This window comes from Sminthopsis crassicaudata, chromosome 4 (genome assembly GCF_048593235.1).
Source record: "Sminthopsis crassicaudata isolate SCR6 chromosome 4, ASM4859323v1, whole genome shotgun sequence".
Classification (NCBI taxonomy): Eukaryota; Metazoa; Chordata; class Mammalia; order Dasyuromorphia; family Dasyuridae; genus Sminthopsis; species Sminthopsis crassicaudata.
In genome coordinates, this window is record NC_133620.1 from 27,155,512 (window position 1) to 27,181,990 (window position 26,479).

A 26,479-nucleotide genomic window follows, 5' to 3' on the forward strand; every position below is an offset into this window, starting at 1 on the left:
GGTCATAGAGAGGTATGGATATAAATCAAGTGTTTCCCAAAATCTCTTGTTTTATATGATTGAGTTCCATCTGGCATAAGTGTGGATTTATGAGAAAATCCCAATGCCAACAGCATTTCTGGTCTAAAATATTACTAGGAACTTATTATGAATCAAAAATGTTACATAAGGGAACTTTTCAATAAAAAAATATGCCTAATTCTTTTTCTCTTTTGCTCCCTAATGTACTAAACTGTTTCATCCAAGGATATCCCACACACCCAGACGCCCTGATTGGTTCCATCACTGTATTTCCAGCCAGAAAAAGAGCTCTGTAGCCAAATTCAACTGGGAAATGCGATCCTGAGCCATTCTGGAAGCAGATTGGCTGCCATAACATAGGAAAGTACCCAGATGTGCCCACACCCTCTGTGGTGTGTCCCTAATATCAGACCACACACATGACAAGAAAGTGTGTGCCAACCGCAGCCACCCAGGGACCCCAGGCCTTTCAGAGGCCCAGGAACTGCCAACGCTGCTCCAGGGGGGTATCCCTGATGCACCTGGGGATCTGGAAGGCAAACCATATTATTCAAGTCACTCCACATAAACATGCACATAGATAACTAGGTCAGCAATGAAAGGGACCAGAGCACCCTCCACTAATCCACACCCCTCACCCGCATCAAGTCCCAAACCTAACCATAAACTGCAAACTAGTAATAAACCATCATGGCCAGGATTTCCTGCATCTGCCTATGAGAAAGCTCAAATTCAAAAATTCTAATCCCAGGCATGCAGATTCAGGGGTACAGTCTATGCTAAAAACTGGGGAGATAAAAAGCAGGAAAGTAGGTTCAGCAGCTTCTGAAAGGGAGTCGGGAACTGTAATGTGCTCTCCTGGCAGTTACTATTACCAGTCTGTCCTAGACACACCAGAGTACCTTTGACCACTGTCCTCTGCAGTGTGAGCTCTACCTGGCTCGCCTCCTCTGAGGCCTTCAAAGGTCTCTGGTCACAATCTCTTGAATCTATAGTTTAATAACCGGTAGCGCGCTCAAGAACAGCCACGTGTAATCTTAAAAGCCTTTATTATACCTACTCACATAATGCCCTGACTGATGCCCTGACTTGTTGGTTCCCGAGTGAACACCTGGTCAGAAGACCCACGTGTTCACTACCAAACTCCTTACCTCTTTTGGCTACCCATCTTGGCTTGGCCACTCAGGCTAGGGAGCCAGGGTGAAGAGTGCCAGGTTAAAAAGAGCGACTGCTGCCTGCAGTGGGCTTACATAGGGCCTGTGAGGTCACACAGACAGCCAATCAGCGAGAGAGTCACCCATTACGAATCTATCTCAAAATGGACAGGATCCCACCTACAAGGCAGTCCTAATATCCACAGACATTACTTCTGGGCCTCAATGATGCACTGTGGCGCAGCCCATTTAAAGGGCCATTACAGGGAACACTCGGAGATGGAGGCGAGGGAGAAGAACACTGAAGGCTTAGGAGACGGCCCTTCCAGAAACATGGGGAATGATAGTTCACACTGATTACAGCTAATGTTCCTATGGCACCTATTCTGTGCCAAGCACTTTAAAAATCATCATCTCATCTAATCCCGACAATAACCTGAAAAAAACTTGTCACGATCTCCATTTTACAAATGAGGAAACTGAGGCAGACAGAGGCAAAGGGTTTGCCAGGGAAACTCAGTGAGTGTCTGAGGCTGGACTGGATGTCCATGCTCCCTGCTTGAGAATGGCCATTTGATCTGACAATTTAAGAGATCATTAATAACTTTGGAGAGAGCTACTTAAGTGGAAAGATATTTCAAAAGTCAGAGAACTTAGAAGAGAGGAAGTAGCGGAAATAAACATAAATGGCTTTATTAAGGAATTTAGCCACAGAAGGAAGAAGAAATCTCAGATAATAGCTAGCAGAGAGAGCTGGGCTGGATCAAGTGAGGGGGTTTTAATGAGGGGAAACTTGACTCTGTAGGCAAGAGAGAAGGAGCTGAGAGGCAGAGACACTGAATGGGGTGGGGGGGATGTAATGAGAGAGAGGGCAATTTGCTGAAGAAATAAGGAAAGAATGGGATCATCTGTGGATGTCGAAGGATTTGTCTTGCTCAAGAGAAGGACCTATGGAGAATAGAATGGAAGGACTTAATCTTTCCTTTCCTGGAAAATCTAGCACTTAAATTTAAAGGGCCAGACCACTAATAAAAACTAAGATTTCCTAGTCAAGCACCATGATGCAAGGATCAGAATCTGCAATGTAGGAACAGGGGTCAGAAGAATCCAGGAGGAGGAGTAACAAGGGTAGTTTTGGTGTTATGGATGTGCTCTAGGTGGGGAGCTCCAAAAAGTTTTCATCTTGTGAAGAACAAGATTTCTGGACAGTCTCAGGTTTTGGAGCTTCTTACATACAAAGCAGGATGTTGGCCAGGCTACCTGAGCCATCTCTCTTACTATTTGGGGAAAATGCCATGGGCAAGGGAAGGAGTTTAAAAGCCAGATTAGATGAAAACTGAACATGGAGAAACATTCGCTGTTCCCACTGTCTAATATGGAGCCCAGAGGATGCTTAACCGGGTCAGCCTGTGTAAGTTGTATAATAGAACAACTTGAGGAGAGAAGAAACCAGAGGACAGCTGTGCCTTGGAATTTGCTCCCAGAGGCTTCTAAATACAATAGTCTCCAACTGATCTAGTCCAATCCAATTTCAAATGGCCCAGAAGAAGGGACTTGAACCCAGTCCCTGACTCCTACTGCCTTTCTTTCTGTTCTTCTGTGTTACCTCCCTTTGAACAATGTCCAGGCAAGGGTTTCTTTTTCATGATGCAGGAAATAGGAAGTTATGCTTATTTTTGTTTTTAATATTTGGATAACTATTTCAAATGATCTCATTGTAATCCTATTTTATTTTATGCTATTAAAAATATCATCTTAAGAAGGGATTCAACATGAGGTATCACCAGATTGCCGGCCTAAGGGGTTCACAAAAATGGTGAAGACTCCCTGCTTGAATCCTCTCTTGCTTTTAAAGAAGAAGGTAAGAGGAAACTGGGTGGCCCAGTGAATAGAGCACCAGCCCTATATTCACCCCTAGGTGAATATAACTGAATGTGATGACATAGGGCCGGAGCTCAGGAGAGAAACGAGAAAAGTGGCGGGGGGGGGGGGGGGGGGGGGGCTGCATAAAATTAACTCTGTTCATGGGTATTGATGAGATCACTAAGGTAAAGGATAGGGAAGAGAGCTCTAAGTGGGAGATGGATCCAAGAAAGGAGATGAAAAGGAACAGTAAAGAGATGGAAGAACCAAGAGGGAGGAGGAAGAGGAGGGGGAGTGGGGGGAAGAGGAGGGGGAGGAACATAAGGAGCAGCAAAGTTTGGGAAGGATAGACTGGTGGAGAAGAAAGGGTGGCTGATGGAACCAGAAGCTGGAGAGGTCAAGGTGGGTCTGGCTTGCTCTGTGTCCAAGCAATCAGCATATAATGAGAGCAGATTTAATCATGATGAATCAGAGACCACGTTACTAGGGCTGAGGACTGAGTGGAAGAACAAAGAAGAAGGACACAGAGGAAGCCAGAATAGAAAATTATTTCTAGGAATTTGGCAGTGTAAATATACATGTAGATGATTTGCCTGACTACCTATCCAGCCCTTACCTCTCTCTGAACTTCTATACGTGGATCTCCTAACAACTATTGGACATCTCAGGTGAATGTCCTAAAGGCATCTCAAACTCAACATTCCCAAAACAGAATTTTCCCCTCAATGCTCCTCTCTTACTATCAAGAACATCACCATCCTATACTTAGAGAACCCCAAAGACTCTGCTAAAAAGCTATTAGAAATAATTCAGAATTTTAGCAAAGTGGCAGGATACAAAATAAATCCACATAAATCCTCAGCATTCTTATATATCACCAACAAAATGCAACAGCAAGAGATACAAAGAGAAATTCCATTCCAAACAAATGTTGAGAGTATAAAGTATTTGGGAATCCATCTACCAAAGAATAGTCAGGAATTATATGAGAAAAATTACAAAACACTTGCCAAAAAAATAAAGTCAGATTTAAATAATTGGAAAGACATTCAGTGCTCTTGGATAGGCCGAGCGAATATAATAAAGATGACAATACTCCCCAAACTAATCTATTTATTTAGTGCTATACCAATCAGACTCCCAAGAAACTATTTTAATGACCTAGGAAAAATAACAACAAAATTCATATGGAAGAATAAAAGGTCGAGAATTGCAAGGGAACTAATGAAAAAAAAGTCAGAGGAAGGTGGTCTAAGTGTACCTGATCTAAAGCTATATTATATAGCAGCAGTCACCAAAACCATTTGGTATTGGCTAAGAAATAGACCGGTAGATCAGTGGAACAGATTAGATACAAAGGACAAAAAAGGGTACATCTATAGCAATCTAATCTTTGACAAACCCAAAGATACCAACATTAGGGACAAAAATTCATTATTCGGAAAAAACTGTTGGGAAAACTGGAAATTAGTATGACAGAAATTAGATATGGATCCACACTTAACACCATATACCAAGATAAGATCAAAATGGGTCCATGATTTAGGCATAAAGAATGAGATCATAAATAGATTAGAGGAACAGAGGATAATCTACCTCTCAGACCTGTGGAGGAGGAAGGAATTTATGACCAGAGGAGAACTAGAGATCATTATTGATCACAAAATAGAAGATTTTGATTACATCAAACTAAAAAGTTTCTGTACAAACAATACTAATGCAAACAAGATTAGAAGGAAAGTAACAAATTGGGAAAACATTTTTAAAAGTAAAGGTTCTGACAAAGGTCTCATTTCCAAAATATATAGAGAACTGACCCTGATTTATAGGAAACCAAACCATTCTCCAATTGATAAATGGTCAAGGGATATGAACAGACAATTCTCAGATGAAGAAATTGAAACTATATCCACTCACATGAAAGAGTGTTCCAAATCACTACTGATCAGAGAAATGCAAATTAAGACAACTCTGAGGTATCATTACATACCTGTCAGATTGGCTAAGATGACAGGAACAAATAATGATGAATGTTGGAGGGGATGTGGGAAAACTGGGACACTGATACATTGCTGGTGGAGTTGTGAAAGAATCCAGCCATTCTGGAGAGCGATTTGGAACTATGCCCAAAAAGTTATCAAACTGTTCATACCCTTTGACCCAGCATTGCTGTTATTGGGATTATATCCCAAAGAAATACTAAAGAGTGGAAAGGGACCTGTTTGTGCCAAAATGTTTGTGGCAGCTCTTTTTGTTGTAGCTAGAAACTGGAAGTTGAATGGATGTCCATCAATTGGAGAATGGTTGGGTAAACTATGGTATATGAAGGTTATGGAATATTATTGCTCTGTAAGAAATGACCAGCAGGAGGAATACAGAGAGGCTTGGAGAGACTTACATGAACTGATGAACAGAACCAGAAGATCGCTGTACACTTCAACAACAATACTGTATGAGGATGTATGCTGATGGAAGTGGAAATCTTCAACATAAAGAAGATCCAACTCACTTCCAGTGGATCAATGATGGACAGAGGTAGCTACACCCAGAGAAGAAACACTGGGAAGTGAATGTAAATTGTTAGCACTAATATCTGTCTGCCCAGGTTACTTATACCTTTGGAAGCTAATAATTAATGTGCAACAAGAAAATGGTATTTACACACATATATTGTATCTAGGTTATATTGTAACACATGTAAAATGTATGGGATTGCCTGTCATCAGGGGAGGGGATAATTTGGAAAAATGAATTAAAAAAAAAAAAAAAAAAAAAAAAAAGAACATCACCATCCATCTCTGATGGGCTGGGGGCCAAGGCTGGGCCAGAGCCATGAGCCCAGCATGTATAATGTCTGAGTTTCCAACATGGTGGTTAGTTTTGCTGAAATTGCTGGGTTTCTTTTTCACTTATTCTTTCATTTCATTCACTTATTTTTCACAAAATGATTCATGATAGATTTCAGTTGGAGAAATGACTGACTGAGAACACCACTGGCAATGGTCACCTCTCAGGGACAGGAAAGTCCAGGACCAGCTCAGGGAACAGCCAGGGCTGTCGTTTGGTGGGTAAGGGACTTGAGAAGCCACAAAACAGGACAGACTAAGCGCCATGGTTTGGGGGGAGAGGGAAAGGCTCAGATTCTGAGACAAGGCATGGCCGCCATGAGACAAAGACACAAAGAGAACAAGAGGCAGAGTCGGTTGGATCCTTCCCTATCAAATCTGCACAAATACTCCTTGGCGGTGTACAATTCAGGGGCACTGAGGGGCCACAAGCCCCCTTTGTGATGTGTGTGGCTGGACGCTGTCCTATAGGTGAAGGGGCCTGGGAGGCGGTGCTCCTCCTGAGAGCCATCACGTGGACCACACTCCCTTCCTGCCCTAAGGGGGGCATGCTACTGTTTCACCTCAAACTGCTCTGGCTCTTTCTGGATTACAAAGCAGTCACATTTCACTGAAGCTCCGCAGTAACCCAGTATGCTTGGCGGTACAGGAGGGCTTTTTCTTTTTTAATGCTTTGTTATAAGAGTTGACTCCAAAACAGGGAAGGGTAGAAGATACCTTAGGAAATGTAGGTGATGGAAAAACAAAAGAGATCGAGAGGATTTTTAAGCAATAAACCCCTGGCCCAGGATTGTTCTCCCCCTTTTGAGGAAGCTGAGGTTCTCAGGGGAGACTAGCCCAGGGTGACACAGCAGGGGGAAGTGGGAGCCAAGGCTGCGCCGGCCCGTCTCTGCATCCTCGCTGATACAGCTGCGTCTGACAGGCTGCTCCGATGGAGAGGGAGGGAAGTAGAGGCGATGAGGGGGACCCCACCCTGGGGAGGGAGCGGGCTCTCAGAGCCCCCGGAAATAATCCCTGCTTTTCCTTCAGTGAACTAACTAATCAGTGTGAGACCGTCCCGATAACATGATGTCAATCACACCTGTTCTCTATTAAGTTCTAAATGCTCTTATCAAATGTTTAGTCTGGGAGAGTGTTCCAGATTTGTCAGGTTCAGGCTGCTGGAATGTTAGGGCAAATCTTTTTTCACATCATAATTACACTAAAAGTAACAGCTTATCGTCCAATTAACACCGCCACCCCCCAGGTTGCTATGAGGACGAAGTTATCCCTAGGTCAGGTAACAGGGCCAATGTTCCATACTGCCCCCCAGCCTGGGAAGCCCCTCCTCCCTTCCTCCCCAGCCGATCATTCCTATCACCACCTGCACTGTAATTCCCACCATTTCTGCCTTCCCCCATCCCAGGAAAGAGTTCTCTTCAGGTGGTCAGCCCTGAAAAGACCCGCTAGGACCTCCTCTTCACTCCCTGGCCAGGCTCCATTCAGGAGAGGGGCCTGGAGGAGACACAGCAAGGCCCAAATCCCACCTGATCTAGGGCAGTCTGAGCTCTGTATCGTTCTCTCAGCATTCCCACCTCTACCTCTCACCCCCCCCCCACATATGACCCACTCATGTCACAATCAGAGTATTGGAATAGCCACAGATATTTACTGAGTGACCCCTCAGCCAGGCTCAGTGCTGGGACAAAAAGAAAAACAAAAATGATGTCATCTCTACTTAGGAGATGCACAGGTTATACAAATGGAGGTCACGGGGCCTGGAGAAGCACTATGCTCTAGGGCAGCTCTGGGTGGAGGGCCCGGCCCCCTCCTCCAACCTCTGACTCCCAGCTCCGTCACTAGGACCTGACTTCCCCGGCCTCTGGAGGGCTGCCCCCAGCACCCTTCCCTCGGCGCCTCTGCCCTGGACAAAAGCAGGCTCACCACGGAGCCTCTCACTGATGGGGGCCGCCATCGCCCTCCGGGAGCGGCCCCGACTCCTTCCCAGAGTGTCTCAGCCCGAGCTTTCCCTCGTCCGGTGTCAAGAAACTTGCCTTACATGGGCCACAATCACGCGCAGTGAGGGCCCTGGGCGGTACCCTGGGGCCCAGACGGAAAATGCCGGAGCCTCTGTTTGGGAAGTCAGGGAAGAGCCGATCTCTCCTTTTTGCCCTTTCCCGGGGCCAGAGAAGGACAGAGGAGCCCATGGGCTCCCCTTCCCGGGCCCAGTGGGTGTGGGCCTCAAGCCACCCCCACCACCTCTCCCACAAGGGGGCGCTATCAGAGCAGTCATTCGGGAAAGAAACGGTTTTTCTGCACCCCTGCTTCTGGTAACAAAAGGCGGGAAGGAATGACATGGTTCTTAGTCCATTTCACTTCTCCCCTCATTTCCTGTGTACTGCACAGGTAGAAATAACTTAAGTCGTGATATAAGGAACATAAGTGTGAACATCTGCTCGGAGCTCCCCACTGACATCTGAGGACCCAGCTCAAAGACCCCTCTCTGGAAAGGAAGCGGTCCCCACCACAAGGCAGCCCCCGGGAGCCCCCAGAGCGCCTCCCTCCACCATCCGAGAGACCCCCAGCCCTGTGACATGATGGCAACTGGGATTCTCCCCACACACATGGTAGTGCAGGAGGGAGAATGTGGGGTCTGCACTACAAGCCCAGCCTATGTGGTCAGCCTGAACTCCGGCCCCTGTTTTCTGCCGGACTCCTCCTGATTTCAGCAAGGGGACAGCACTGTTCACCACCAGCGCCACACTACCAACACACAACCAACGTCCAACCGAACCCTCAAACTGCCAACGGCTTCCCGCCCTTCCTTTCCCTCCCCACCCCTCCCTTTTCTGAAACCACTCTCCAATCCCCACCATTATTTCTGGATAATGTCTGTCCCCCTATGGGCCCCACCTCAGCACCTCTGCATTCAAAGAGCCCCTAGCAGCCACTGTGCTTCCAGGTGGGGTGTCCCCAGGGAGAACGGAGGCTCCTTGGGGCCAAGGAATGTCCTTTTTGTACTTGTGGGGCAACTAGGGGATACAGCGTCGGACTTGGAACTCAGAAAGACCCGAGTTCAAATTCTGCTTCAGATACTAGGCCTGAGATTCTGGGCAACTCAGTTCACCTTTGTTTCTCTTTGCCTTTGCACATCTTAGACTGCTACAGAAATCCCGGCTCATATTGTTGTCATTATTGTTATTCTCTGAATCCATCTCCCCCCGAAATGCTCCAATTTCTTCTGGATGAAGCATCATTCCCTGTCCCCCGTATGAGACTTTTATAGCTCCCTCTCACTCCCCCTCACACCTCCCAGTTCAGGTCCCTTAGTGCTTCCCACCAGGCTGCCTGCTGTCCCCTTATCCCCCTCTGTTCCCTCTCCCCTCTGCCATCCCAGCTTCCCTTTCTCCCACTCTCTCCCCTAGCTCACCTCAGTCCCAGTCCCACCCCATTATCTGAGCACCCCTAAAGCTTCCCATCAGATTCTATAACCCCTCGAAGGCTTGAGACAATTGACCTTGAAGGCTGGGCATCCCTTGGGAGCTGTGGGACCACATGTTCAGGAGGTGACTAAGCCTGGGTCAGGTCACTGAATGTGGCAACATAAAAATAATTCAAACTCCGTATATTCCCCCAAAGGAGTTTACAAACTGGAAAAGACCAGCAAGAAGCGCTCGGGAGAGGTCAGGCTGGCCTAAGAGCCTGATTCTTGAGTCTTTTGATTGGCTCTGGGAAGAGACAGACTCTGCTGGCATTTTAAGAAGCATCTAGTAATATTCCCTTGAGGGAGCAGAGTTCGAGCTTGGTGGATCTGGCTTACTTAAAAACCAAGTCAACAATTTAACGACAGATTTTTTTATAAAGTGACTCCTCGCCCTATTCCTGGCCACATATAATAATTCCCATTTTGTGGGGCTTCTGAGCTAATGTGCTTTCTCCACAATGAGACAGCAGTGAGGATCTAAACATAATGGGGGGAGAGGAGAGACACTGCTAGAAGTCACTGAGGCAGGTGGGAGGGGCCCTGGAAGATGACAGACATACAGGCACAGGGTGCCAGGAGCCTGGGGTCTAGAGAACGATATCCAACTCAAATAGAAACCGGGGCTACTGCCCCATACGTGAGCTCTCTGAGGGCCACTGACTCAGAAAAGCCACGTGAGCACTCTCTCTATTTGACTCTATTTTTATTTATGGTGCTAAGTATTTCCCAATGACATTTTAACCTGGTTCAGCTACACTCTGAGCTGAGTTTGACCCTTCTGCTCCAGCCAAACTGTGGAGGCTTGGAAGCAGAGAAGGCTTGGGGGAGGGCAGGTGGACGGAACGGCGGACTGAGCTCGAGACAGGCTGCGTCCCACCGAGGTCTATGAGGCCTGGATGACCTTTCGGGGACCAGATGATCCCTCTCTCCTCCCCAAAACCCTCTATTTCAGTACTCAAGCTTGTAAAGAACGGCCAGTCCTGGGCCTCCCAGGTGTGACCTGCTGGGCCCAGGCCCGGGGGACATTTGTGACTCAGTAAAGCAGGGCTGTGGGAGGCCCCTTGAGGAGGAAGGTCTAACTCGGGACTCCACTCCAAATGACAGACCCCATCACTAATGTCCGAGGCTGTTCAGAATAAACCACAGAACAATCCAAGGCAGTGAACACTCCTGCCCTGGACACTCAATCTCGGCCTAAAGAGGAACGGCTGAAGTCAGAGGGAGGGAAGAGGAAAGACGTAGCGGTCGGGGCAGCCAGGACACAAGGCATGGCCACGAAAGTCAGGTCAAAGACGCGGAGCTGCCGGCCCGGATAACCTTTGTTCCTTCTCCTCTAAGGCTATATATAGCACTATCAGGCACAAACTTGGCTGGTTGCTAGGTTTTTTTTACTTAGGTTTCTGGGAGCGCCCTGGTGACAATGTTAAAACCCAACTTGTCACTAACATATAAAACCAGGCAAACGCCTGGAGCTGCCAGGTTGGCTTCCGGGTTTAATAAAAGCCCAGGAGAAAGCCACGGCCACATAAACCACACCCTGACCTTTGCCAGCTCAGAGACTGGGCGAGGATCTCACCTCTGAGCCTCGATTTCATGTTATCTGCAAAGATAATAGGAAAACAGGTCTTGCAAAGTGATTGGCAAACTCAAAGGATTTCAACCACTTCCGAGCCCTTTGGGACCCTCAAGAGCGAGGCTCTTCACCTGTCAGCAAGCGCTCTCTGGCTCGCCATCTGGGCAGCCCGCGCCGGGCCCCCAGCCACTGGCAACGCAGGGCTTGCTGTGGTTCGGGATCCATGTTGGAGGACAGGCTCAACTGGGCCGGGGCTTAATGGAAATAAAGATGTCATGTTTTTCCATCCGCAAGCTCTGGTGGTCGGAGAGCTCCTAACCCTCTCGTTTTTCCAGAAAAAGAAATTGCAATTCAGACACGTGATACTTGGCAAAGAGTCTGAGCAAGACCAAACCATCGGACACAAACCTAGAGCTTATTCTTCTAAAAATCCTGCCAAGAGTCTCGGAGTTCCCTGAAAATTACAGGAGCAGCCTCGGTGTCCCCGCCCCCCCCCCAGCCCCCCGTGGAGGGGCGGTGCAGGGCAGGTTCGCGCAGCCTCTGAGGGTGTGGCTGGGTCCTGTCCTGGACTAACTGCACCCGCGGACAAATCGCTTGTCCCTTTAAATGAAAGAGTTGGGCTACATCACAGAGTCAACCCCCCCCTCCCCCCCCCCCCCCCCGGGTTTGGCCCAGACCGGATGAAATTGTTTTTCTTTTTTTTTTAATAAAGTTTTCTATTTTTCAAAAATGGACAATTCCTCAGCACTAACCCCCGCAAAGCCGCGGGTTCCAATCCCCCTCCTCCCGGACAGCAAGTGGTCCGAATCCAGCACATGCATGAGCTTCATACGCTCATTTTGCTGCACAAGAAAAGTCAAATCAAACCGGAAAAAATGGGAAAGAAAAAGCAACAACAGAGAGTGCGCCGTGCCCCACTCTCAGTCCCCAGCCTCCCTGGGGGGGCAGATGCTCGCCGGCCCTGAGCACGGGCCTGAATCAGACCGGATGAAACGGTGACCGGAAACAGACAGGACCAATACGGGCAGAACAGAACGTGACAAAGCGGCGCGTGAGGCGCGCGGAGCCCACTCCGGACAGGGTCCGCGGCCCGGCCCTGCAGGCCAGATAAGGCCCGAGCCAGGCCCGAGAGGGACCGGCTCCCGGGCGGGGACCGGGCACACCGGGCCCGCAGCCCCTTGGGGAGGAGGGAGGCCGAGGGCGGGGCTTTAGCCAGCGGCTGCTGTGGGAGCCCCTAGCGACATGGAGGCCTGACACACGCCGGGGAGGCAGATGTCCCCTAGTGTCCTACAAAGGGGGAAACTGAGGCCCAGAGAACCGGCATCAGAACGTCAGGATCAAGAGGAACAGTAGGGAGCCCTTGGCCCAGCACCACCCTGGATGAAGAGAAACTGAGGTCCTGGGAGAGGAAAGGCCCCGACAGGCAGCTGGCACTCGCTACGTGGCGACGCCGGGAACCTTTGGCCACTCCAAGGCACCTCCCTCCGAGGCAGAAAAGGATCGCCGGCGCCACAAATCCCGGCATGCCCCTCGCGCCCACAGAAGGGTCCCGGCCTTCCTGGTTCCGCCCTGAACCACAAGTCCCGGCATGCCACGCGTGTTCGGAGGGTCCCGGCTTTCCTCTCTCGCCCTCGAGGGACAACAAATCCCGGCATGCCCAGCGAGCCCCGGGCGCTCGGGATGCGGAGCGGCCGCGCGGGGCACGCCGGGAATGGTAGTCCGGGGGTCCCCGAGGCCGCAGGCTCGGCATTCTCACCTGGACAATGCGGGAGCACTGGGTGCCCTTGCCGGCTCCGGGCCCGCCCAGCACGAACACGACGTGAGGCTTCATGAGGCAAGGTTGGCGGAAGTTGAGGTTGAGGGTCGGGAGGAGAAGGTGGCGGACGCCCGGTCCCGCGGCCCGACGAGGCGGCTGCAGCAGGAAGGGCAGCGGGAGCGCGAGGCCGGAGACGCAAAGGCGGAGGCAGCAGCTCAGCATGCGCCAACCCCTGACTGCCGAGAGCCGAGTCTCCGGCTGTCTAGAAAGAGGAGGAGCACGGGGAGGGACGCGAAGTCGAGCGGCCGAGGGGCGGGGCTGAGGCGGGGCTAGGGGAGCGGGGGGCGGGGCTTAGGGAACGAATAGGGGGGCTGGTTGAGGTGGGGGCGCGAGGAGCCCAGAAGCCACGAGGGCGAGGCAGTCACCGCTCCTCGTTATCTCCCTCGAGAGAAGGGCGCTGGGCCCTCCGCCCCGGGGACCACAGCCAGAAGCTGTGGGGCCTCGGCCCAGGCGCTGTCCCCTCCGTCCGGGCTCAGGCCAGCTGAGGGAGGGTCTCACAGTGGAGAGAAATGACTGCCCTGTCCGGCGCGTCCCTGCCCGTTCGGGCGCATTTACCGTTGGGCCCTCCTCCTCCGGCCGCTCTTACAGATGAGGAAACGGCGGCGGGCGGTGACGGACTCGTCCGGGGTCACCCAGCGGCAGGGTCCGAGGTCCCGGGGTCACCCAGCGGCAGGGTCCGAGGTCCCAGGGTCACCCCCGGGCAGGGTCCGAGGTCCCAGGGTCACCCCCGGGCAGGGTCCGAGGTCCCAGGGTCACCCCCGGGCAGGGTCCGAGGTCCCGGGGTCACCCCTAGGCAGGGCCTGAGGTTGGATTTGAACTCGTGAAAACGAATCTTCCTGACTGGGCGGGGCACGGTGCCCCCCCTTTCTTAAAGAAGATCTGAAAGGACTTAAATGAGAATTGGAACGAGACAGAGCCCCGCAATGCCTCCCGCCAAACGCTCCCCAGTTGCCGCCCCCCTGAGTGGCCGGCCAGGGCCGGGATGCAGCAGGCGACCCCCCACATGGCTGTCTGACCCGACTCTGAGCTTCCTGGCCAGGGGAGCAGTCTGTCTCCACCCATTCTGCTGGGGAAAGTCTTCGGTGGTGCGGGGGGCATCCCAACGGCCGAGGGTCAGCCCCTCCGTCCAGACCGTTTCTGGGGTTTGTCCCTGAGCAGGCCGCAGCTTCTTGAAGCCAAAAAGGAGTGCGGGGGACTGGTCTGGCCCCACGGAGAGGGACAGCCCGGCAAACCCTTGTGAGGGTCCGGACCTCCCTGAGCGCCCAGCTCCTTCCCAGGCCACGGCCGCCGGGACAGCTGGATTCCTGGACTATGACTTGAGCTGCTGGAAGGCACCATTTTCTTGCCCGGGGAGGACTGTGATTTTATTAACTGAATGAATCCAAGTCTGTCCAGTTGTATTTGATTGTTAGCCCTCGAGGGCAAGCACTTTTTGCCCTCTTTATGTATCCTCAGCACCTAGCACATAGTAGGCACTTAATAATAAGTGTATTGATGGAGAGAATGCCTAAATGACTCAAGCTCAGCTCCTCCTTTCTACGGTTTGAGAGTTTCTGAGTTGCCTGAAACAAGTGACTTGCCCCAAGAGGAGCCCGGGAGCCCAGGACTTTCTGCCCAGTCCAGCTCTCTCCCTACCACAAAGCCAGTCTGTGTCTACCTCAACTTATTGACACTGGACAGATGCCCGGCCCATTTTATCAGCAATCTCTTAAATGTACCTTTGTAATAAGGGCTCCTTTCACAAGAGCTTTCATCATAATTACTGTAATAGGTTTTAGAAAAGAACCTTTGTCAAGGAATCTGATATGATCAATTAGAGGAAACACACGCATAGATGTGGTTATGAATCAGCCTAAAAGGCTGGACGTTTGCCCCAGAACAGCAAAGGTAAAGGAGGTCACAGGACTGGCCGCAAACGGGATTGTTCTCTTGACATCCTTGTCATCCCTCTCTGTCCCCTCCTATCCGCCCACACAGCCACCACCCTGGCTTAGACCTTCATGACATCTTATCTAGACCATGGCATTATCTTTTTTTTTTTTTTTTTTTAGCATCCAAATTCTTTTATAGAATAATTGTAATAGTAATTGCTTTTATTTTTCAAAATACATGCAAAATAGTTTTCAACATCCACCCTTGCAAAACTTTGTTCCAATTTTTTTTTTCTCTCCTTACCTCCCCCTTCCCCTGGACAGCAAGTAATCCAATATAGGTTAAATGTGCAACTCTTCTAAATGTATTTCCACATTTATCATGTTGCACAAGAAAAATCAGATCAAAAAGGAAGAAAACAAGAGGGAAAAAAAGCAAGCAACAATAATAAAAGGTGAAATTACTATGTTATGATCCACATTCAGTCCCCATATTTCTCTCTCTGGGTGCAGATGTCTCTCTCCATCACAAGTCCATTGGAACTGGCCAGAATCACTTCATTGTTGGAAAGAGTCAAGTCTATCAGAATTGATCATCATATGATCTTGTTCTATGGACAGTGTTCTCTTGGTCCTACTCAATTCATTCAGCATTTCATGTAAGTCTCTCCAGGCCTTTCTGAAATCAACCTGCTCATCATTTCTTATAAAACCATAATATTCCATTACATTCATTTACTATAATTTAACCATTCTCCAACTGTGCTGCATTCATTCAGTTCCTTGCCACTACAAAATGGGCTACTATAAACGTTTTTGCACATGTGAGTCCTTTTTCCTTTTTTATGATCTCTTTGAGATTCAGACTCAGTAGAGAAACTGGTGTGTAATGTTCTGTTGTCTCCAAAAACTGCCGATTGCTCTCTGGGAGGAGATCTGCTGTCTCAACTCAATCTCCTGGCCAGACTCTTCTTCCTGCAGAGAGCCCTCCCAACTCTGACCTAGAGTAGACTCCTCCTCCAGGCCCAATGTTGCTTCTTTTATCCTCCCAGAGAATGGGCGTGGAATAACTCAGGGGCTTGTGGGAAAAATACTTCAACCAATGAACTTGCTCCTCTTAAACATGCAAGCTCCTCCCCAGAAGTTCAAAGGGGTAAAACTCCCTTTAAAGGCCAGAACCGAAAAGTGTGGACTAGAGAATTAAGTACCAACTTGGCACTTAGTAAGAACCTATCACCTAACACTGGTGGATCAAAGGTTATGCACAGTTTGAACATGCTTTTGGGCATGGTTCCAAATTAGTGACTATCTTTTTTTAAAATTTATTTTATTTAAAAAAGGAAAAACAAAATGAAACAAAAGAGAACATTCTCATGTGCCCAACAGAACATATATGTTCACAATATATAACCAACAAATTACCAGATCAAATATATATATATATATATAATTAGTAGAAGAAATTATATTCACGAGTGTCTATCTTTTCTTTACTTCCTTGTAAATTGTTCTTTTGTTCTTTGCTGCTCACCATTTTTACTTTATTCTTTTTTTCCCCTTTTCATCCCCCACCCCACCCCCAAACAGGCTGTAGTTAAGAAAGGATACATTTATGTGTGTGTGTATGTGTATACAAACACATCTTTCCTATCCCTGCTGATTTTTTGCTTTAATTCTGTTTAGATGAATTTTATTAAAGTTTATTTCATTTATTTAATAGTTATAAATCAATTTAAATTGCCTTGCTATTACTTAATCTCCCCCTACCCAAGGATCCCTCCCTTGTCTTCTTCCCACACCCTTACTTTCTAGTCCACTCATCCCTTCCCCTTTATTTCTTTATAGATTTTGGAAGGTGCCATTCACTTAATGGTGTATATGTAGTGTTGCCTATTTAGCCCAATCCAGATGTGAGTAGATTTTCAGAACTATGAGCCCTCTGTTCCCCTCTAATGCTTCTGTGTCTATTCTTCCTCTGCACCTCATTTGTATAACAATTACTATTTTTACCTTAACTCTACCCCAATTTTTCTTTTGAGCTGCCCTATTGATGATGTTAGTCTTAAACATATGGTACTCATTTCCCCTGTAAAAACAAAAACAAAAATTTGTTCATGTCAAGTTCCTTGCTATTGATCTTTGATATTGGCTCATGTTAAATTTTCTATTAAGTTTGGTTTTGGTTGATAGAAAAATCCTGAAAATCTGAAAGTTCATTGAATGTCCATTTTTTCTGGTTCAATATGATAGATAATCTTTCTGGATATGATATTTTTGGCCACAGGCCTAGTTCTTTTTATTGTCAATAAATGTGATTCCAGGAACCGCTGTCTTTTATTATGGCTGGTAAGTCTTTTACAATTCTAATTGTAGCTCTAGGGTTTTTGAATTGGTTTTTCTTGTTTCTTGCAAAATTTTCTCTTTGATCTGGGGGTTTTGAAATTTGGCAATAATATTCCTATGTGTTTTCCACAAAAGGTCTTGTTGAGTTGGTGATGGGTGGATTTTTTTTTCTATTTCTACTTTCCCCTCATGTTCTATCACTCCAGGGCAATTGTCTTGGATTATTTCTTGCATAATTGTGTCAGGATTCTTTTTTTTTGGTCACAACTTTCAGGCAGTCCAATTCTTATATTTTTTCTTCTTGATCTGTTCTCCAAATCTGTCATTTTTCTTATGTTTCACACTCTGTTCTATTTTTTCATTCTTTATATCGTTTTGTTATTTCTTGGTCTCTCATAGCTTCACTGGCTTCCCCTTGCCCAATTCTAATTTTCAAAGTTATTTTTGTCTTTGAAATTCTGTATTTCCTTTTCTAGTTGATTAACTTTTTTTCATAATCTTGTTTTTCTTGCATGGTTTTTATTTTATTTTTAGTTTTTCCTTAGTGCCTCTCATTTGATTTTTAAATTCTTTTTTGAGTTCTTCTATAAATTCTATAAATCTTCAGATCATCTTCCCTGATCTTCCCTGTTCCCATGATATGTTTCAATGGTGGAGTTCTTTCTTCTTTGCCAGTCCATTTAAAAAAAACAAACAAACCCAAGAGGTATTAGTGTAAGCACCTCTAATTGTGGAGGGGATGGTGCCTCTGACTGCACCACTGACCTGAAATCCCAAACCAAAAGCTCCTTGCTCCTGTAAGTATCAGCAGCCAGCAGCATTCCTGTCCCCCTGCCTCTGCACTCACAGGTGTTGGTTCCTTCTTGTTCAGGGTTGTCACTGCAGCACAACTGGACCTGGTGATCCTAATCAGCTGAGCTTCCCTTAGGCTTCCCAGACTCAGACTCTGACTACACAAACAGTCCAGATTAGAAAGGAAGTAGAAAACTAAGGGGAAAATCTTTACATCTAAAGCTTCTTGTAAAGGCCTAATTTCTAAAAATATAAGAAATTGACCCAAATTTATAAAAAAACAAAAAACTCCAAGCATTCCCCAATTGATAAGTGGTCAAAGTAGATAAGCAGACAATTTTCAGATGAAGAAATTGAAATCATTTCCAGTCATATGAAAAGGTGCCCTAAATCACTATTGATCAGAGAAATGCAAATTAAAACAAATTAAGACCACTATACATCTCTCAGATTGGCTAAGATGACAGAAAAAGATTATGACAAATGTTGGAAGGGAAATGTGGGAAAACTGGGACACTAATACAGTGTGAACAGATTCAACCATTCTAAAGAGCAATTTGGAAGTATGCCCAAAGGCCTATCAAATTTTGCAAACCCTTTTGTTGGGGATCATGACTCCAACTCCCAAGTAGAACAAGCCTTATGTGACCAGCACTGCCTGTCCACTTGAATGGCGAAGACTGTGAGTAATGAGGGACAAGAGCCAAGGGGTGTGAGACTCCATTTATTACAACAAAGACTGCAAGTCCTTTTATCATTTTAGTACCTGCTTCTATTTCCTACACCATATGTAAGCACATTCTAACCTATAGGAGTTACATGATTCTCTACAGGAAGCTACACGTAGTTGTGATGTGTGCATTCCTTTTCTAATAGGGATATTTAAGGTATTCCCCTTCCACGGTTCAGTATACCTTTCATGGGAATTGCCATGTTGCTTCTTTGGATGGGCCCCCTGCCTCCCATCACCATCTTCTTCACCCTTACAAAACTATCCTCAGATTACCTGAGCCATGCCCTGTGTGATGTCCAAGGCTGGTGGGGGGTTGGCAAATCTTCTTACACCCTTTGATCCAGCAGCGTTACTACTGGGCCTGTATCCCAAAGAGATCTTAAAGGAGGGGAAGGGATCCACATGTACAGGAATGTTTGTGGCAGGCAGCCCTGTTTGTAGTGGTAAGAAGCTGGAAACTGAGGATGTCCATCAGTTGGAGAATGGTTGAATAAGTTATGGCATATGAATGTTATGGAATAATATTCCATAATATTCAGGATAATATTCTATAAGAACTAATCAACAGGATGATTTCAAAGAGGCCTGGCGAGACTTATATGAATAGATGCTAAGTGAAATGAACAGAACTAGGAGATCATTATACACAGCAACAGCAAGATTATACAATGATTAATTCTGATGGACGTGGCCCTCTTCAACAACAACAATGAGATGATTCAGACCAGTTCCAAAGGTCTTGCAATGAAGAAAGCCATCTGCATCCAGAGAGAGGACAGTGGGAACTGAATGTGGATCACAGCACAGTATTTTCACTCTTTTCGTTATTTTCTTTCTCATTTTTTTCTATTTTTGATCTGATTTTTTCTTGTACAGCATGATATTTGTGGAAATTTATATAGAAGTCCAACAGGTATAGAAGAATTACACATGTTTAACATATATTGGATCACTTGCTATCTAGGGGAGGGAGTAGGAGGAAGGGAAGGAAAAAAATTAGAACACAATGAATGCTAAATGTTGAAAATTATTCAGGTATATATTTTGAAAATAAGCTTTAATTAAAAAAAAAGAAATGCAATGGGTATAAAGGTTGCCAGTTTTAAAAAAAAATACACACATATATATATATATGGGATATGCCCTTTCTGGGTAGAATACACTTATTTTAAGGCAGGATGCATAGCAACAATCTAAAGATCATAGACTTACCAGGAAAACATAGCAGTCCCAAAAACCTTAACATCACAATGAAAGAAATAATAGAAGAGAATTAATGGAAAGGCTCCCAATCACCAAAACTTTTTTTTTTTTTAATGTAGCAAAAAAACTATAAAAAAGTAGATGTCCATTATGTGGGGAATGTCTAAAAAGGTGAAAATAAAACATGAATATAATGGAATATTACTGTGCTGTCAGAAATGACAAGCATGAGGAAAATGGAGAAATATGGAAAGACAAGAACTAAGAAAATAATATTCAAACAATACAAATGGAAAGAATAACAACCATAAAATAATTCAAAATAGGGCAACTAATAGCACAGTGGATAGAGCACCAGCCCTGAAGTCAGGAAGACCTGAGTTCAAATCTAGCCTCAAAAACTTAGCATTTCCCAACTGTGTGACCCTGGGCAAGTCACTTAACCCCAATTGCCTCAGCTAATAATAATAATAATAATAATTGAAGCTAATTAGTGTGAAATTATAGAAAACAAACTTTACCCCAAGGAACTGATATAAAGGATATTTTTCCTACTCCTTTGCAGATGTCAGATTCATAGGTTTGGAGCATTACATATGACACTGAATCTTGTCTTTGCATTAATCAATCAGTTTTACTGAATTTTTTTTCTCTTCTTTTTCTTTTCAATTTTTAAGGAAATTATTTTAGGGGATGGTTTTCTAGGACAAGAAGGGGAAATCTAAGCATTGTAGCAGAAAGTAGACATTTAATAAATGCTTGTTGATTGATTGATAATTATGCAACATCTACCACTTGACTCACTTTCTCTGGGCAAATGATTTTTTTCCTGCAATTTCCTGGTCCTATAAAATCAGACTAAGATTTTGATACAGCTTGGCAAATAATTTCAGACAACTTTTCAATACAAAATAACTACTGTTATAGGATAAATATATCTAGCAAGCTGCTCGTGTGAAAAAATACATAAGATTCCTAGTGAACTATAATGAAGTAATTAGATGGTGCAATGGATAGCATGGCAGGACTACAATCAGGAAGACATCTTTCTAAATCTGAATCTAGCTGTGGGACCCTGACACTGTTTGCCTCAGTTTCCTCATCTATAAGACAAGTTGGCCAAGGAAACTCCGAATGGGTCACAAAGAACTGCACACGACTGAAAATGACTCAGCAACAAAAATAATTTGAGGGGTCAAAAGAATGATACGGAAGCCAAGAGAGCTACCATGACCTTAGATTCCTGGAACAGAAATATAACATACAAAAGGAAGGCTAGTAAGTCATGTGGCCATTTGAATTTAGAATTTTCTGATTAAGCTTAACTCCAGATAGAAGGATAGGTGTAGCTACAGGAAATTAAGTAGCAGGATGTTAAAGCATTTTTTTTTTTTTTTTTTTTGAGGCTGGGGTTAAGTGACTTGCCCAGGGTCACACATCTAGGAAGTGTTAAGTGTCTGAGACCAGATTTGAACTTGGGTTCTCCTGAATTCAAGGCTGGTGCTCTATCCACTGCGCCACCTAGCTGCCCCTATTAAAGCATATATTTAAAAAATGAGTTTCAGAACTAAGTATTAGGGTTAAAAAAAAAAAAAAAATTCCAACTTCCCTTTTCATGGTGAGAACAGCTATTTTTTCATCCTCAGTGTAAACTGGTTGGGAAAAACAAGATTATTAAGGAGTTACTTAATGCCATAAAAAGCACTTCTACTGGGAGAAAATTGAACATTATCTGGGGATTCTGAAAGGAAGATGGATGGATGGCTTTCAGTCTTGCCTACAGTGAAGAGTAACCATGGCGTGTCCAGAGTGTCCTGAAATCACCACTGTATCACTGTTTGGTGACACTATGTATACACAGGACATTAACATTCTGTGGTTTGACAGGAGTCTCTGTTTGCTTTGGGTGGATAATGAGATCCTTTCTCCTCAAGTCTCTGACTGTCCCAGACCAGCTGGTGCCCTGCCCTGTTCGTAAATGTGCTCATAAATATTTGTCTAACAAGTATAATTCATGAAGCTGAAAATTGTCTCTAACTTTCCTAAAAAGTTCTCATAAATGCCATCAGCTTCATCTCCGGCATTGTCAATTAATTAATGTCGGGAGCTGCATCTTTCTGCATCCTCAACTTCAGGGAAGCATCTCGACCTTTGTGAGAATACTAAGTGGGTTTGTAAGGTTTTTTTTTTACTAACAAGAACTCTGCAAAGCAGGGTTGAATAGGAGAAGGTCTATTCTAATCTGAGCAAACTGTATAATTGATAAACAGTATAATTACTGATAAACTATATAATTATTCTTCTCCTTTCTCAATTCACCAAAAACTTTCCTCTGCTCTCTATGGCAATGTGAAGGGAAAGGCAGCTCCTTCCTGCATTTCTCGCTTAGAAATGACTCTGGCCAGCAAGTATACCAGCTTGGGTGAATCCGTGATCTCACCAACATGAGCTGCTATTGCCACCCACCAAGCTAACGTAGTCCACATTATGAGTCCGATATTAGCTGTTGAATTTTATTAAATATTAAAGGGCAGTATATGAGAAGTCCCCCTTATGCTCGGTCGTATTGCTCTCTTTCCAGAAGCCTCAAAGTAGCTTTCAGGGAAGGGAAATCACAGGGGATTCATACAGGAATCTCCCTACCAGTGGCAAAAAATATCCTCCAAACAAAAAAACAATTCCATGAATCATTTTAGACAAACCCCAATAAATAACTTTGATTTATCCAACTTTTGTAAGGACTCGACTTCCTTTATTTGATGGCTTCCTCTTTCCGGTAGCTGGGTTATAGTTTAAAAAAAAAAAATACAGAATAACAACTTGACAGCTGTTTATAGCAAAATTATAAAAGTGAAAAACTAAAGAAAATCCTAGTGCACATGGGGACAGTGCAAAGAGCATTGCACTTGGAATCAGAAGAGCTGGGTTGAGCCTGGCTCTTCCCATTCTAGTCTTATGACCTTGGGAGAATGTTTTAATGTCTGAGCCCATCAGAGGTCATCAGGTGCTGAATGATGACTGTCAGAGCCACTACAGAGGCAGAGAGGGATAGTGCCCACTGAGGGACCAGGAAAAATCTGGTTCCTGGAGCTTTGAAATGTTATTTACTATAATTAAGATAATGATAATGAGCCAGGAGAAGAGTGAAAAGACCATTTGCCCTGGAGACAAAGGACCCAAGTTTGACATTACCTATATGATTTAACCTCTCTGAGCCTCAATTCCAATACCTCATATAGATAAAATGGGAGTGGGGGAGGGACTTGACTAGAATAGTTGTGAGATCCTTTTCCTCTTTAGTTCCATGATCCTATCAGTTCCTAAGTCTCTTAACCTCCTTGGGCCTTTCTCAGCTTTAGATCTAGCATTGCAAGATCCTAATTTAAGTGTGGAAAGACCCCTCTACCCCCACAATATTGCAAAGCAGGAAAAAAATAGAGCTGGAAGTGTTCATAGGACTACAAATCTATAATGATCACTGACATTTCTAAAGTCCTTTAAAGTTTACAGAACACTTTCTAGATATTACCTCATTTGAGTCTCACAATAGCTCTATGAAGTGGGTCCCCTAAGGGTTAGAATCCTTATTTTATAATTGAGGAAACTGAAGCTCACAGAGATCATGAAACATGCCCAGAATTGAATTGCTAATAAATGTCAGGAGCAGCATTTGAACTTGGCTTCTCTTGAAGCTCAGCCCTCTAGTCACTCTGCCATGTTTCCTTTGTAACAAATGTGAATATACAAATATAGTCATCAGAAAGGGATTGAGAGGTAGCCACCAATAAACCGTTACTGCTATTTGTGTATTTACTAATGTTTTCATTATAAATTGCTATTCTCTATAACCCAGCTTCTTACACTATGATTTGTGATCCTCTGTGGTGTCTCGATACTGATTGTGGAGGTTATGAAATTATCAGTAAATGTTTGATTTGTGTACCTGTTTTATATACCTACATACCTGGGTCACAAAAATTTCTCTGGTGAAAAGAGGTCATGAGTGGAAAAAAGTTTAAGAAACCCTGCTCTGGATTGATGTATAAAATTAAGTTTCTAGTAAATTAAAAAATAAAATAAAATAAGAACAAGCTCAGCCTTGGAAACCTGATGCAGCTCCCCAGGGGAAAAGGTTTAGAAGTTGCTTCTGGGAGACTCTTCATGGTGACACAGAATGTAAATGCCTAAAAGAGATTTGGATCCTGCCCAAGTATCCTGGAACTGGTTCCGAGCTATCAAACATCTGGCAAATAGTAATTCCTTTGATTAGCTGTGGCTACACAGCCATAACTGGAAGTGTATCAGTATTTTCTCTTTGTTGATTCCTCCCTGGCCCTCACCATCTGCTGAGAGACACTGCCATCTGACAAGAGACCTTGGTCCTCTCCCTCTGATGTTGACATGTGCTCTGCAATTATGGGATTCAATTCTTTGCTTTGGCATTTCTTCTTCCTTTTAGGTGAGCTTGAAACTAAGACCTTTGGAGTTTAAAAGGTCAAAAGAGCAAATCCCCTAATGTCCCAGAGTCAGAGAATTGGGTCCATGATTTTTTCTGTTTTTTCTTTCTTTTTTTTTTTTTTTGGCTGAGGTAATTGGGATTAAGTGACTTGCCCAGTGTCACACAGCTAGGAAGTATTAAGTGTTTAAGGTCAAATTTGAACTCAGGTCCCTCTGACTTCAGGGTTGGAGCGCTATCCATTGCTCCACTTAGCTGCCCCCATGATGGGTTTTACAACCAGTCCAGTGTTAGTGTCTCAAAGTAGAAAAGTAACATTTGGAAAAAGAGAAGATAATCATTTAACTCAGGTCTTCAGATGGTTTTGCTCTACTCTGCTCTCTCATCATGAGAAATAACCAGGGATTTTCTGAGCAGGTAAATCAGCTTACTTTATGTAGAAATCTGGAGGTTGACTTCTGGGAGCCATGAGGGAGCAGAAGAGCATATTGTGATGACTCAGGTGGGCCTGGAAGGGGTGGGGGGAACTAAAAATAAATAAAACTAGAGAAACAATATAGTGGAAAACCACTTTGGACTTGGATCCAGGAGACTTGAGTTTCAGTCCCAGCTCTACCACTTACTAGCTACGTAAACTGGTCAGTGCATTTCACTTTAACACACTTATTGGGTGCCTGATCTGAGGAAGTCCCTCAACTCTTCAGAAATTGAGTCTCTTCATCTATAAAATGACTATAACAATTCTTATATTGATTACTTCTGAAAGTTGTGGCAAAAAGGATTTCATATGTCTCGAAGTGTTCCAGAAATAGGAGAAAATGGTATTAGTATTGGGAGTGCATAGTACAGAGCTCCTTAGGAAGTTTAAAGACCATCTCCCTTTATTCAGAAATACTTCAGTTTCTTTTATTCAACCTTTTAATTGATATGTCTTCTTTCCTTTTTTTAATAGCTTTTTATTTACAAAACATATGTATGGGTAATTTTCTTTTTATTTTTTTTTCTGGTTCCTCAATTCTTTTTTTATTTTTTTATTTTTAATTTTTTTAATTTGCATGAGTAATTTTTTTATAACATTATCCCTTGTATTCATTTTTCCAAAATTTCCCCCCCTCTCTCTACTCCCTCCTCTAGATGACAGGCAATCCCATACATTTTACATGTGTTATAGTATAACCTAGATACAATATATGTGTGTAAATCCAATTTTCTTGTTGCACATTAAGTATTAGATTCCGAAGGTATAAGTAACCTGGGTAGATAGACAGTAGTGCTAACAATTTACATTCATTTCCCAGTGTTCCTTCTCTGGGTGTAGTTGTTTCTGTCCATCATTGATCAACTGGAAGTGAGTTGGATCTTCTTTATGTTGAAGATTTCCACTTCCATCAGAATACATCTTCATACAGCATTGTTGTTGAAGTGTACAGCGATCTTCTGGTTCTGTTCATCAGTTCATGTAAGTCTCTCCAAACCTTTCTGAATTCATCCTGCTGGTCATTTCTTACAGAGCAATAATATTCCATAACCTTCATATACCATAATTTACCCAACCATTCTCCAATTGATGGACATCCATTCATCTGCCAGTTTCTAGCCACTACGAAAAGAGCTGCCACAAACATTTTGGCACATACAGGTCCCTTTCCCCTCCTCAGTGTTTCCTTGGGATATAAGCCCAATAGCAGCAATGCTGGATCAAAGGGTATGCACAGTTTGATAACTTTTTGGGCATAATTCCAGATTGCTCTCCAGAATGGCCAGATTCTTTCACAGCTCCACCAACAATGTATTAGTGTCCCAGTTTTCCCACATCCCCTCCAACATTCATCATTATTTGTTCCTGTCATCTTAGCCAATCTGACAGGTGTGTAGTGGTATCTCAGAGTTGTCTTAATTTGCATTTCTCTGATCAGTAGTGATTTGGAACACTCTTTCATATGAGTGGATATAGTTTCAATTTCATCATCTGAGAATTGTCTGTTCATATCCTTTGACCATTTATCAATTGGAGAATGGTTTGATTTTTTATAAATTAGGATCAATTCTCTATATATTTTGAAAATGAGGCCTTTATCAGAACCTTTAACTGTAAAAATATTTTCCCAATTTGTTACTTCCCTTCTAATCTTGTTTGCATTAGTATTGTTTGTACAGAAACTTTTTAGTTTGATGTAATCAAAATCTTCTATTTTGTGATCAATAATGATCTCTAGTTCTCCTCTGGTCATAAATTCCTCCTCCACAGGTCTGAGAGGTAGACTATCCTCTGTTCCTCTAATCTATTTATGATCTCATTCTTTATGCCTAAATCATGGACCCATTTTGATCTTATCTTGGTATAT

At 44.5% G+C, this 26,479-nt stretch overlaps 1 protein-coding gene and 1 long non-coding RNA gene across 3 annotated transcripts in view; one reads left to right on the plus strand and one right to left on the minus strand.

Annotated features, from left to right (window-relative positions):
• CMPK1 (cytidine/uridine monophosphate kinase 1) overlaps positions 1–12,970 on the minus strand; it is a 28,935-nt gene extending 15,965 nt beyond the window's left edge. The window contains exon 1 of one of the 2 annotated variants that reach the window (XM_074266005.1): positions 12,677–12,970. In XM_074266005.1, coding sequence (XP_074122106.1) covers positions 12,677–12,898 — 222 coding nt within the window. In that variant the 5' untranslated portion in view covers positions 12,899–12,970. Of the gene's footprint in view, positions 1–11,672; positions 12,434–12,676 lie in introns of those variants that run through there. The other variant, XM_074266006.1, reaches the window with a different exon arrangement.
• A 179-nt stretch (positions 12,971–13,149) lies between these two features.
• Positions 13,150–16,931, plus strand: LOC141541672 (uncharacterized). The gene is made up of 4 exons (XR_012481872.1): positions 13,150–13,425; positions 13,487–14,623; positions 15,121–15,266; positions 16,453–16,931. It is a non-coding gene; the product is annotated as an uncharacterized LOC141541672 (long non-coding RNA).
• The last annotated feature ends 9,548 nt before the right edge of the window (positions 16,932–26,479 follow it).